This window comes from Mauremys reevesii, linkage group 10 (genome assembly GCF_016161935.1).
Source record: "Mauremys reevesii isolate NIE-2019 linkage group 10, ASM1616193v1, whole genome shotgun sequence".
Classification (NCBI taxonomy): domain Eukaryota; kingdom Metazoa; phylum Chordata; order Testudines; family Geoemydidae; genus Mauremys; species Mauremys reevesii.
This window is the reverse complement of record NC_052632.1, coordinates 83,933,474-83,947,417: the sequence shown is the minus strand read 5'-3', so window position 1 is coordinate 83,947,417 and position 13,944 is coordinate 83,933,474. Positions and strand designations below refer to the sequence as shown.

Genomic DNA, 13,944 nt, shown 5'->3' with positions numbered 1-13,944 from the left:
TTATAGTCTCTGTTTTATTCCCCAGCCCATTCCTTATGCACCCAAACATTTTATTTAGAGCGAGCTGGGTATTGAACAACAAAACTTTTTTTTTTTTTTGGAACTGCTGATTTGTTTAAACTGAAACTCTTTGCAAATCAGGGTCAGTTACGACTCAAAAAAATGTTTCAAAATGGTCAGAACATTTCATTTTCACATTTTCGTAATGAAAAGGTCAGTTTTTCTGATTCAAAATGACTTTTTACTTCAAAATTTAAACTAACTACACTAAAAAAAATTCTTAAAGGTCAAAATAGAAATAAACATTTCAAAATTTTTGAAACAAGATGTTTCAATTGACCCAAACTGGAAAAAAAAACGGGGTTTGCAAAAATGTTTAAGGTTTCAAGTTTTCCTCTTGATTTGAGATGGGGGGGGGAACGAAAAGTATTCCAGGGATGGGAAACCGTTTCCCGTCCACTTTCGTTTCATTTGCTTTTTGGAGCACCGCTGCAGACGGAGCAGAGGCTTCCAGTGAGCTGCCAACCTGAGGTCTGGGTCTTTGGTGTGAGCTCTTCCGGTGAGTTTGGAATTCGGAAATGTGCACGCGTGGCTGCTGCTCGGCGTTCCAGAGATGCAGGGCCCCAGCACGGGTAACTCAGGCTAGTAGGGAGCTTCCTAGCTTCTGCAGCAAGACATCAGCCGGTCCGGCAGCTTATAACGTTACTGGTATTCCTGGGTCACCTATTTATGGCAACCCTGTGTAGGCCTAAACCTACCCTGGCTAAGCTCTGTAGGGATGGAAAGTGAATGGAAGGGATGGATTGTTGTGCAGAGTATCCTCGCTGCAGGCATTATTTTTGCCTTATGTCATACGGGAGGAAAGATCAGCACACTAAGTCAAGAAATGCCCAGGAACCAGCCCTGTTCAGCCCAGAATCTCTGGCCCTAACTGAAAAGCGCGCGTGCAGCCGGAGAAGGCTGCAGAGTACCCCACAGCACTGACCTAGAGCTGTCACAGCAGGCCAGCCCTTCGCCACGGCCTCGGCTGTGTTCACAGCCTGCCCAGCATACCTGTGGGGCAGGGCACTGCATTGCATCGTGCCCCCACGGCCCTGCCATTCATGACGTCTGAAGTCTTTGTTTTGCCGTCTACAAAACTGGCTTTGTGTCCAGGAAATCAAAGCTAGTTACAGTGACAAACATGCCGGGAAGCAGCCCGTCTCCATCTTGGCTTATAAAATCCCTGTCAGCAGGGATCTATTCCACTCAATTAATCTCCTAATTGTGACAATCATCAGGAAAGTGCTGGGAGAGAAGGTTTGTAGCACACAATGTCGAAACACAGCGTGAGACCTTCTTTCACACACCCCTCTACTCACTGCTCACCTCGTCTTCATTGCAGTGAATTTATTGCTGGTGAAAGGTGCCGGATTGACAGCCCTGGAGACTAAGAGCCTCTCTTTATGCACAGAGCAGACGCAGCGTCACGTGCACTGCCCAGCGAGCGCTGCCACCCAGTCCCCACAGATCCAGGAGAACATGTTCTCCATTCACGCAGAGTCCCCGCCAAGAGTTCCAGCAAGAGGGAATTGTACTGATGGCTTTTGTGATGGAGACCTGTCCCCTGGGAAGTAGACTGAGACCTCCCAAACTCGTTACAGGTAAGCCACTGAACAGCTGCCAACCCATGACGTCCACCACCTGCTCCCTGACACTGGTATTTACGGAGCAAAATTGTTCTCACTTCTCAGCACCCCTTGGCTTCCCACCTTCTCTCCAGTCTGCGTGCTTCCAGGGCCGCCCAGAGGATTCAGGGGGCCTGGGGTCTTCGGCGGAAGGACCCCCCCACCGCCGAATTTCCGCCGAAGACCTGGAGCGGAAGAAGCTCCGGGGGCCTGGGCCCCGCGAGAGTTTTCCGGGGCCCCCGGGGCGAGTGAAGGACCCCGCTCCAGGGCCCCCGAAAAACTCTCGTGGGGGCCCCTGCGGGGCCTGGGGCAAATTGCCCCACTTGCCCCCCCCCTTCTGCCCAGCACCTCTGCTGCTCTGGCCTGCCAGGGAATCTCCAGTGGAGGGACGGCTGGGCGGGGCAGAGATAGCAGGCTGGGAGGCAGGGACAGCCAGATGGAGAGAGGCTCAGGGTCCCTTCACACAGCCAGACCCCCTCTCCAGAGCGTGAGCTGTGTGCCCAGAGCGCTCGCCAACCCCGTCCCCGAGATGTGCTGCCCATTCCAGAGCGGGCAGCAGCTCTGGAGGCAGGGACCTGCCACGAGGTTCCCCTGGAGCTGGTGCAGGGCGAGGCAGATGTGCCTAATGCTAGTTTCCAGGGGCCCATGGGCATTCTGCCTTGTCTGCCCCGATGGCACCACGCCCCCAATCTCCCCACACAGGGTGGCGGGCGCGCTGGGCAGAGGTCTTGCCGGGCTGTCTCTGGGAAAGCAGCTCCAGACGCACGGGGGAGAAAGCCAACAGCGCGGCAAGTTGTTAAGCAATCCCGGCCCTGACCCTGCAGCAGGGCTGCTGCTCCCTGGAGGGAGGCCCTGTGCCCGGCACAGGCTAGGGAGCCCCGGGCTTGTCTGCATCCTGCAGGAGTCTTTCCGGGCTCCCTCCCTCACACTCGCCACGAGCCACCACAAGAGGGCGCCTGAGCAAAGCAGAACGGGAGAGGAGGGTGTGTTTGGGTGACAGGCTGCTTGCAACCCTGGGGGTGTGTCTACACTGCAGTGCAACCAGGGTCTGAGCTCCGGACAGCCACGTTTCCCCACGCTGCACAGCGAACAAAGTGCTAGAGCAGCCCTGTTTTGGGAGGTCTGGAGCACGGATGGTTACACTCAGCCGGCATAACGCTGGGTAGATGCTGAAGCCCCACATCTGCTAAGTGGAGTTTTATTAACCCTGTGCTAACATTACAGTGTAGACAGACCTTGAGGCACAGCGCGTCCTTGACTGGCCAGGCCAGGCCAGGCCAGGCCAACCCCCCCTTGACAGAGACGCACCCACACCACACTAACCCCACATGCATCCCTGGCCTGCACAGCCACCTAGGGGAGCGGCTGCTGGGTCCCACTCGCTGGAGGAGGTGTGCGTGGGAGTGTCTACACAGCAGTTAGACCCAGGCTGTCCCCTGGGCCTGACCGGGGCTGGCTGTGGAGCTAGAACATTGCTGTGTGGGGGCTGGCTGACCCCCATGTGCTGGGCCCTCACGAGGGGGAGGGACGTAGAGAACCCAGATGTCTCCACAGCAATGTTACAGCCCAAGTCCACTGAGCCAGGCCAGCAGAGGGGTTAACTGCAGTGTAGACACACCCCAGACGGTTCAGAGAGGCTGAAATGGAGGCTCCTGGAGTCCGGGACTGCCCGGAGAAGGGAGCCAAATTTGGAGCATCTTCACCTGACCCCTCCTCCCCAAGCAGCTGCAGGTGGCTTGTGGGGAGCAGGGCCACCTAGCTGGGGCAACCTAGGAAAAGCGGGAGGGTGCTGGGGGGGAGAGGAAGGGCTGGGGGTGCGGAAGGAGGGTGCAGGCTCTGGGGTGGGGGTGAGAGGTTTGAGGGGAGGGAGGGAGGGAGGGGGCTCCGGGCTGGGGCAGATGGTTGGGGTGCAGGAGGGGGTTCAGGCTGCAGGCTGGGGGTGCACGCTCTGGGGTGGAGCCGGGTGAGAGGGTCAGTGTACAGGAGGGAACTCCAGGGCAGGGCAGGGTGTTGGGGTGGAGGAGGGAGTTTGGGGTGTGGGCTCCTCCTGCCTGGGGGTGTGGGAGGGGGATGAGGCGCTCAGGGTGATGGCTCTGGGGTGGGGCCAGGGTTGAGGGGTGCAAGATGGGGCTCTGGGCTGGGGGGATGCAGGTTCTAGGGTGAGGCCGAGGTGAAAGGTTCGGGGTCTGGGCTGAGGGGCTTGGGCTGCCGGCTCTGGGGTGAGGCCGGGATGAAAGGTTTGGAGTGTGGGAGGGGCTGGGGGCTTGGGATGCGGGCTCTGGGCTCGGGGAGGTGGGGTAAGAGGGTGGGGTCCACGCTGGGGTGAAGGGCTCGGGATGGGAGCTCTGGGCTGGGGAGGTGGGGGTGATAGGGTGGGGTCCGGCTGGGGAGGGGCTTGGGATGCGGGCTCTGGGCTCGAGGAAGTGGGGGTGAGAGGTTGGGGTCCGGGCTGGAGGTGAGGATGGGGTCTCTGGGCTCGGGGAGGTGGGGGTGACAGGTTGGGGTCCGGGCTGGGGGCTCATGCGAGCTCTGGGGGACAGGTTCGGGGTCCGGGCGGCTCTGGCTCGGGCGGTTCGTGGGGGCTCCGGGAGGCGCTGACGTCAGGCGGCCCCTTAAATAGCAGCCGCACCGGCGCTGCCCCGGCATTTCCCGGGGACAGAGGAAGCCCGAGCCGGCTGCGGCGCCCCGGCTTCGGGCTGCAGGGGCCGGCCATGGGAGCTGAGGAGCCGGAGCTCGGGGCGGCGGCCGCGGGCAGGGGCAACGGCAGCGTGCGGAGCCCCCCGGGCCGCCCCTCCTCCTAGGAGCGGGACATGCCCCGGCAGCCGCCGCCGCCGCTTCCCCGGAGCCGCGGGGAGCCGGGCACGGAGCCTGCCTTCGCCTCGGTGCGCTGCGCGCCGCCCGGCCCCGGCCCCAGCCCCATGCGCCGCGGGCAGCGCCGCGCCGCGCCCCCCGGCCCCATGGAGCCATGGCGCTGAGCGGCCGGGCCGGGCCACCCTCCCGCAGGCTGACGCGCCGCTTCCTCTTCATCTTCACGCTGTCCCTGTCCGGCACCTGCCTGTGCTACAGCCTCCTGCGCTGCGCCGGCGGCGCCCTGCCCGGCCCCGAGCGCCGCTGCCTCCCCGCCCGCAGCGCCGGCGCCAAGAAACTTCTGCAGAAGTCCCGCTCCTGCGGCCGGGAGCCCGGCGAGCCGGGGGGCGCGGCCGCCAGCCCCTGGGGGCGCAGCCGGAGCGGGGAGCCGGCCTGGAGCGGCCCCCGGGGCGCGGGCCAGGAGGCGCCGCTGGCGGGGAACGGCTCCGGCCCCGCCAAGCTGGGCAGCAAGCGGCTCCCGCAGGCCCTCATCGTGGGGGTGAAGAAGGGCGGCACCCGCGCCGTGCTGGAGTTTATCCGGGTGCACCCCGAGGTGCGCGCCGTGGGCACCGAGCCCCACTTCTTCGACCGGCACTACGAGCGCGGGCTGGAGTGGTACAGGTGAGCGCCGGCCCCCGCCCGGCTCCGGGGGGGGGCGCTGCGGGGGGGGGCTCCCCCCGCCCGGCTCCGGGGGGGGGCGCTGCGGGGGCTCCCCCGCCCGGCTCCGGGGGCGCGCTGCGGGAAGGGCTCCCCGCCCGGCTGCGGGGGCGCGCTGCGGGGAGGGGGGCCCGTTTGAGCGGGTGGCTCCCCGGACCCGGCGCCTGGTCCCGGCCGAGTCTGTGGCCGCCCCGCTGGAGCCCGGCGATCCCTGTGGCCACGGGTCCGCTCGCTCCGGCTCGGGTGTCCTGCCCGGTCCCCGGGGAACGGCCCTTGGACCCCCGGGGCCCCCTGCCCGGACCCAAGGGACCTGGGAGACGGGCCCCGCACCCGGCTCGGGGCGGAGGGGCGAGCCCGGGGTGCCTCTGGGCCCGCTGCACCCCGAGCCGCCGGGCTTGGCCCTGGGAAGCGGGGTCTGTGCAGCCGCTGGAGCTGGGCGCGGGCTGGATCCCCCCGCGCCCCTGCGCTATGGACCCTGAGGGGCTGGAGGGGGGGCGTTGTACCGGGGCCCCGCGTGTGCTGGATTGAGACGGGGGAACCCGGCCCTGTCTCCCGCGGTCTCTCCATCCCAGCGCCTCGGCGGCTCCCCGGCTGGGGGGGCGGGAATCGCGCTGGGCTGTAGGGGGAGCGCAGAGGGTGACCCCTGCCAAGGATCGGGCCCCGTCGCCCGCTGGCAGAGCCCCATCCTGGCTCACCAAGAGCGGCTAGCGGAGGGTGCTGCCCCTCAGAGGAGGCAGGATCAGGCCGGCTCTGGGGGGTGCTGAGCGTCTGGGGTGCGCAGCACCGCAGGGGACCTGGCCAGAGTGACCCTGTCACCCCCAGGGAGCCCGCTGCGGGGCCGGAGATGCAGCACTGGGCAGCCCAGGGGGGTTGGGGTCAGGCTGGGCCCCTCAGGCCCATGTTGGAACGTGAGAGGCTGGGCGCTGGCCCCTGGGTTGTACCTGGGGCCTGTCTGCCCACCCCAGGGATCATCAGCTGCTCCCCAGCTCCTGCTCCCCACAGCGGCCTCGCTTGGCCTGGTCATTTCCCTTGCTCCCTGCTCCCCAGTCCCTGCCCCCCAGTCCCTGCCTCTCCCCGCCTCAGAGACCCTGGGAGGGCTGTCACGTAGCCGGGAGGGTTGAGGTTGGTTTATCCGGCGTGGGGGGGGAGGCGCTCTGCCTAGCACCCGATCACTGTGGGGGGGGGGGGTTCACAAGACTAGCTCGTCCCTAGAATGGCAGAACAGGGTGTGTGGCCATGCAAGACGGCTGCCTTGATCGGGTTTGGGGGCTAAGAATGGATCAGTCTGTTGCTTGACTTCAGTGGGGTTGTTGCTTCAGGAAGAAGCGCTGAACCTGGCCTAGGGGTGAAACTCTTCTTGCTGGCTGTCGGAGGATCAAAAAGTCCCACTGTGCTTATATCTGTTTCCAGCTGTGAGATACACCAGCAATAACCTTTTCTGTGTGAAGATCCCATAGCTGGCTGCGTTGGGAGCCAGTCAGAAACCATGACATTCCCAGCTCATTGTCTAAACTATTGCTAAAGTGAAGGGACCTTCACAACTTGTATGGGCTGTTATCTAACAGATTGAACTCCAGGTGGCCACTCCACTGCCTCTGTGATCCCAGTCCTACTACCCATAATTTGCTCCATAGCTGTCCTGAAATCAGCTGCTGCTGTTGGTTCCACAAAAGTGCAATATCTCATGTACTCTATCCGCTTGTCTGCTTCCTGAAATCAAATACGTGTTAAATATCTGAGATCTCTAATCAATCAAACCTTAGTGGGTAGTCAGTGCATCTCCAGGAAGAGACAGAGGGAGACGGGGAAGAATTGAATTGAAATAAAAGGCTTTCTTGTAAAATGTGGAGGCACTAAGAGATCCCAAGCCGTTCAGTTTCTGGGTGCTGGGTAAGAACAGCCTGTGTGCGGGTGCGACCCCCTCTCCTCTGTCTTCAGACCCCTGCGGTTCAGTGGGATGGCTGCCATACTGTTCTCCCCGCTTTCGGGGGCGGGATGCGTGCTGGAGTGTCGAGTACCTGCTGCACAGAATCCCCATCTGAGCCACTGGGGGGGGGGGGGGCTGTGTTCGCATAGCCCCTGTGACCTTTGCTCTGCTCTCATGCCAGTGGGGTGCGTGAGGAGGGAGGGCTCTGTGGGCAGGGCTAGGCCTGCGATCAGCTAATGAATCATGCAGAAGGAAAGCGCTCCCTGCACCAGTTGGTGCCTACAGGAGCCAGGTGGCTGGAAGCAGCCTTTGCAGTGGCCCTGTGGGCGGGCAGCCCTGCTCCATTCCCACACGGCTCCATTAGTGGCTCACTGGTGGGGCAAGGAAGCCCCCAGGAGCTGTCAGGCACGGCTCAGGTGTCGAACGGGGGCCCAGAGGCATTGGTGGTATTCCACAGCCCACCCTTTTGTGGTGCCAAAATGAGATGCCTGTCAGGAGATCGTGCTGGCATTTAAAATATGGTCACATGGGCTCTGCTGGCCCCCGGGCTGGGGGGAAGGATAAGTGGTGCTGGCTCCCCATGGTGCTTACCGTGCCAACAGGAGCGGTCACCCACATCATTTGTGTAGCTAGAGCTTCAGAACAGGATCCTCTCCTTCCGTCTGGGTATTGATCAGCAGTGAAACAAGTAATTGCTATGCGGACACTTAACCTGGGCAGCTGAATTAATGCCCCTGGGCTGAATGAGGCAGTTCACCCTCAGAGCTATTCCAGGCTCTTTGCAGATTCAGGCAGGCATTGCAGCATTTGTTTGTACTTGGGCCATGTTCTGAAGGGTTTCTCCACAACCTTAAGGGCTGGAGATCTGCTGTCTTTTAGAAAGCTGAGATCCTGGAGCACAGCATGAGCTCTGCCAAACCCTCCCATTCTGAGTCTGGAAGATTGGCCCCGGGGTGATGTACTGTGTACAGCTGCTCAGGAGTTTTTTGACATTGTTTTTCATTGGAAAATGCAGATTGGTTCAAAGTGACACTTTTTGTGAGTAACGTACCAGTTTTGATGACTATTTTGTAGAGAACGATTTGAGGTCCAGGATGGAATTTCTGGTCAAAATGAGAGACACTCACACAGTGACTATTGGCTATTCTGGGATCTTGATCTCTCTTTTTTTAGGGAACAGTTCAAAAGGTCTCTGTTCCATCCTGGCGCAGAACAGGCTAGTTTTGAAATAACATTTTCACAAAACCGTTTCCTGCCCAGCTCGAACATTGCAGGAAATGAATGATGCTCTGCAGCATAAGGAACGTGATGGTCAGAAAACAGGGCCCATCTCAAGTCAAAAACAAGTGTGATCCAAGGATGTATCAGGCAAGATATTTCCAGTGGCGCTAGGCAGCTATTAATGCTGTTGTGTCAGGCACCGGTGAGACCTCTTCTGGAAGGGTGTGTACGGTTCTGGTCACTCACGTTCGAGACAGATGAATTCAGACTGGAGCAGGTGCTGAGGACGGTTGCTAAAAGGATCAGGGGAAGGAAGAGCCTGTTTTAGGAATGGAGAATAAAAGATCGTGGTTGGTTCACCCTGCGCAGGCTGGGAGGGGATCTGCTTGCTCGCAATAACTACCCCAGGGAGCGAGAAGAGCTGCTGAAGCTAGAAGATAGTCTTGGCACAAGGACACAGGAATACGCTTAGGCTGGAGATGCTAAGAAGGTTTCTAACCTCAGAGGAATGAAGTTCTGGGCCAGCTGCCCAATAGGCGTAGTGGGGAGCAAACACCCTACCTAGTTTGAAGCTGGATCTTGGTAGATTTATTACAGGGATTATATAACGGGATTGTCTGAAATCGCCGGGACTGGACTCCATGGCCAGCAGGTCCTTTCCAGTCTTGTGGCCTGTGTTCCGAAATCCGCCTGCAGGCCCATGTTCCTATCAGGCTGGGAGCCATGTCGCATGTGTCTGCTTCTGTATCCGAGTGATGCGGGAACCCGTCAGCGACTCCAGAGCCCGGGGGAGGGCTGTGCTCCCATGGGGTCTGGGAATCCAGGGCTCCCTTTGCTGCTAGTAGCTTTAGATCCAGCCCAGAGCGGAGGGAAGGCAGCAGGTGTCTGAACAGACTCTCCTAGCAGCACCTGCTCTCAGGTGGCTTAGCTAGCGCTGCCCCGGGCTCCCAGGGCAGGATGCAGAGCTGCTGAGGCTGCTCGAGGCTGGGGAAAGTGGAGCACAAACGCTATAAATAGCGCAGGAGCCTACTTTAACTCTGTTAAATAGCAGCCTCTTCCTGCCGCTCGCCTGGGGAATCCACCTCCGCCGGGCAGAGAGGAGGGGGCCATTCTGGAGCGCTCGCCTCTTTCTCTTCTTGCCCAGCCTGGGGATCATTTGTGCTTGGGGAGGGCAGACTCAGAGCAGCCATATCTCCCCCTCCCTCCCTCCGGCAGGTGCCGTCTGCTCCCCGGCTTTGGCAGTGCACTGTCTCACATCATACATTGTCTAAAAGTGGACTGGCCTCCAGCGTGGGGACCCGGCCGTCCTCAGGCAGTACCGGGGGGGAGGGTGTTGTCTGAGGGGTGCCTGGAGTGTCCAAAGTGCCATACAACGAGTCTGCACCTCCCCTGGCCAGGACCCTGCCTGCAGCCTGTGGAAGCTGCTCCGGCCCCTGGGCTTTCAGGACTGCACTGGAGCAAGTTTTGGGAGTTCAGCATGTGGGCTGGTGCTGTGCACACACGCCAGGAGGGGGAGCTTTGCTCCCACTTGACTCTTGTGTGCTGTCAATGTGTCCGCAGGCTCTGGGGTCCCCTGCACACCCCAGCAGCCCTGCCCTGTGAGTCTCTTGTTTGGCAAGCGAGCCGAGCTCCCCACTCAGAAGCAATCAGTGGCCCTCTCCCTTCCTCGCGTCACGGCAGCCGGGCTGTGGGCTCCCTGTCCCCCTCTGTCTCCTGTTAGCTGGTGTTTTTAACGCCCGCCTGGGCACGAGGAACCACTGGCCCCCAAAGCTCCTTGTGCTCCACGCACACCCAGCGTCTCCTCTCCTGTAGCACGGAGAAGTGATTGCCTAGACGTGGTGAGTGCTCAGACTACAGCTGGGCCCTGCCAGGGAGTGCGTGGACCTGGGCCTTTGTCCCCTGTGGCATCCCACAGCTGGGCCCAGGCAGAGCGGCCGGCCTAGGAGAGCAGGAAAGGCCCCCTCAGCATGGCAGCCTCTAATGCTGGTGGCGCGGGGAATTCAGCTGGGCTCCCCACCAGGCTGGGGCCAGGCACGGGAAGCACATGGGACGAGCTCAGCTCTACTAGAGGAAACAGGGGAGTGAGCAGAGCCCAGAACCCTGCAGCCATCTGCTGCCCCCGTCGCTTCCCGGGCCAGGGAAAGATGCTGCCTTTCAGGATGCAGGCAGTGGGGGCAGGGGCCAGACCCTTACCCTGCAGCGAAGCTCTTCCCTGCCTGGGGCAGCTCTGCTGGGGGTGGGGTAGTGATCTCGGTGAGCGATCCCTACATGTCCTCCTCCTGGGCGAGGGACGGGGTTTCCTGAGCTCCCAGGCCAGTGCTGGCGGGGGGAGTCCCCCAGTTGCTGAGGCGGCTCGTTAACCCCGGTGACATTCCTCGCTGCTCTTCAGGATTCCTTCTCCCAGTGAATGATTCCACATCAATTCAGCGGCCCCGCAGCTGCCAAAACCTGCTGAGAGCCTGGACTCCCGTCCAGCTTCACTGAGTCCTGCCAGCTCTTACTGGCCAGGAGCCCAGACAAGGCTGGGCTTCGGGAAGGCGGAAAAGTCCCTTCCAGTCCCCGTGGGGCCGCAGCTTTCCCATCCTCGTGTCCCAGTCCTGGGACCAGGGGTGGCTCCAGGCACCAGCACTCCAAGCGTGTGCCCGGGGCGGCAAGCCAGGGGGGCGCTCCGCGGGCGCCACGAGGGGCGGCAGCTTTCCCATCCTCGTGTCCCAGACCTGGGACCAGGGGTGGCTCCAGGCACCAGCACTCCAAGCGTGTGCCCGGGGCGGCAAGCCAGGGGGGCGCTCCACGGGCGCCGCGAGGGGCGGCAGCTTTCCCATCCTCGTGTCCCAGTCCTGGGACCAGGGGTGGCTCCAGGCACCAGCACGCCAAGCGTGTGCCCGGGGCGGCAAGCCAGGGGGGCGCTCCGTGGGCGCCGTGAGGGGCGGCAGCTTTCCCATCCTCGTGTCCCAGTCCTGGGACTCTGCGTCGAGCCCAGCAGCGGCGTGGCTAGAGCAGGGCGTTGGGCGCCAGGAGCCGACCCTGCTGTTGCCTGTGGGCATGACATGGGAAGGTCCCTTGGTCTGATTGCCAAAGGGGCCAGGCCCCTGCAGCTCCCAGTGCTGAGTGTGCAGCACCTCTGGAAACCAGACCCTGCCCTGCTCTGTGCCTCCATGTCCTCATCTGTGAAATGGGGTTAACGCCATGTAAGGTCAGGATGAAAGGGACCGGGCCAGCGCAGCCCAGCAGCCCCTGTAGAGTGCTAGGGTGACCGAAGTCTGAGCGGTGACAGTCCTGCTGTGGCCTCTGGCCCATCCCCTCCACCCTGGGCTGTCGTCCCAGTCTGTTTGAGCAGCTGGGTTTCGGCCTCGTCCCTGGAGACCATGCTGCAGCCTGATGGAGCTCTGGCTTCGTGCACGGGTGCTGGAGGTGCCAGGCAGAGCCAGGGCAGAGTCTGCCCAACGGTGAAATGGGCTCTTTATGGAGCAGTGTCGAAGCAGAGGCTACTGCACCAGAGCAGAGGTTGCAGCTGTGGAGACAGCAGCCCCTTGCACACCAGCCCTGAGCGAGTGCCGCTCCCCACGGACCGGCTAGAGAGCTCTGGCGGCGCCTGCGAGCAGCTCTCACTGACCCATGCCCAGCACCGCGTAGACCCGGGCTGGGTTTCACCCCAGAGAAGTGGGCAGGCCATGGATGTGGCCTGGAGCCACCCAGTGGGACCACGCCAGACATGGGCTGAGTCAGCAGGGTGCCTGGCTTGCTGATGCTCCTCTGCACCATGTTCTCTTCAGCTGGTGGGGTGGCAGTGCCAGGGGAGGGGATTGCAAATTGGGGCTGGGGGGTGCTGGTGATCTTCCTGCAGGGCTCCTGCTAGATCGGCTTCTTTCGGCAAAAGCCACTGTCTTCCACTGTGCGAAGCCAGCAAGGGTGCGTCTGCCAGAGGAGGCCTCTGCGTCCCCTGAGCTGTGACATGCACTAATGTGCATCCCCCTCTGACAGGGCACCAGCACCTTAGTAATGCTCATGGGGGCATTTCAGTGCCTGGTCTGGTTTCGGGGTCCTGCCCACCTCTGCTCCATCATCCTCTGCCCAAAACACCCGTGATCCACGTGCTCGGTTAGCCCCGGCCAGCCTCCATGCTGCTCGTGGGCTGGAGCCCCTTCCTAGACTTGGTCTGCTACGCCTGCACCCCCTCCCGTCAGTCCCCCACCGAACACTCCCAGAGCGCCAGCCCTGCCTCCCCGCCCCCATCCCAGCACTCCAGGGGGAAAAGACAATCCCCACACCAAGGGGTCACATGTTCCAGGCCACAGCTCGGGCGCTTGCTCTTCGTCCACCCCGGCGGCTTGCCATGGCCCCCTCTGAGGATACCAGTCACCTAGGAAAGGCTCTGTGATCCTCGGCAGTGCAGGGAGCCCCTGTGGTACAGCGCTGGGCCAGGAGCCATGCTTCCCAACAGATGGCCATGATGTGCAGCGGGATTAAAGATAACGGATAACTGGCCTCTCCCACCTTCAGATCACTCCGGCTTGGGCTGGCCGCCTTTGCTGGGAGCTGACTGCTCCGCGACAAGGAGGAAACCGACTCCCATTAATAATTTAGCACCACCATCTCTGAGGATGGCAGTGGGCACCTGCTGAGCCGGGTGGTGCCAGCTCCCTGCCGGCCTGATGAATGCGAATTGACCGTGCAGGAAGAGCAGCTGAACTGCTGCCCAGAGGTCTGGGTTTGTGCTCGGATCAATGCAGAGATCTTGCCAGATAAAACAATTAAATGACACTTCCCGGGTTTTATTCGATTATTTTTGTCTCTCACATATGTGCCAAGATGTAAGTGCACAGCTCGCAAAGTCTAAAACGCTGGATTGATTTTACTCTCTCAAAGTGGAGCAATTAAGTAGACCCGGTCGGTGAGCTCTGTAACCTCAGCGACATGATTAGCTCCCCTTCCTCTGCCAATAGACCCAGGGCAGTGAATAGGAGATTTCCTATTGACAGCTGGATTCCAGAGATGCGCAGCTAATGTAATTAACCTGCCCAGCCCAGCATCCTCTATTACCTTGGCTATTGCACCTGGGAGCCCCTGCCGGCCATGCTGATCCAGCACACGGGCTGAGGGTGGAGGAGGCCACTTCTCCCTGACTCGTGGGATACCCCAGCTGCCAGCCCGCTGCCTCGTCCCTGAGACATGCACTCACAAGGCTGCGCGAAGAGGCTTCACCGGCCAGCAGGGTTCCCATCCGGCGCAGCCATGCCAGGCGTGTCTCATGCCTCTCACCGCAGTTGAGACCCCGACTGGCTCCTCCGGGACGTGGCCAGTAGCCCGGCCTTGCCTCCCGCTGCGTGAGCTGCACCAACCAGGTCTCAGCTGGGAGGCTTCACCATTCGGAGCTGCACTGGGCAGGCCTTGACTGGGGTCCGCCCTGCCTGGCCCTGCTGGCTGAGCCGGCAGAAGCTGGACTGTTCGGGTCTTGGCCAGAAGTTGTGTCCTTTTGGCCAAGTCGTTGTAACAGAACAGAGGGACCCCTAGACCTGCATCCATCTACCCCAGCAGTGACCAGCACCAGCTGCAGGAACCTTGTGTCCATAGGGGAAATTTCATCATGACCCTGGACACTAAGTGGTTGGTTTGTGCCCTGAAAAA

General features: G+C 61.4%; 1 protein-coding gene across 1 annotated transcript in view; it reads left to right on the top strand.

The window, feature by feature from the left end:
* Positions 1 to 1,579: 1,579 nt before the first annotated feature.
* HS3ST2 (heparan sulfate-glucosamine 3-sulfotransferase 2) overlaps positions 1,580 to 13,944 on the top strand; it is a 35,591-nt gene continuing 23,226 nt past the window's right edge. Inside the window, exons 1-2 of the mRNA XM_039493389.1 lie at positions 1,580 to 1,643; positions 4,469 to 5,135. Coding sequence (XP_039349323.1) covers positions 1,580 to 1,643; positions 4,469 to 5,135 — 731 coding nt within the window. The remainder of the gene's footprint in view (positions 1,644 to 4,468; positions 5,136 to 13,944) is intronic.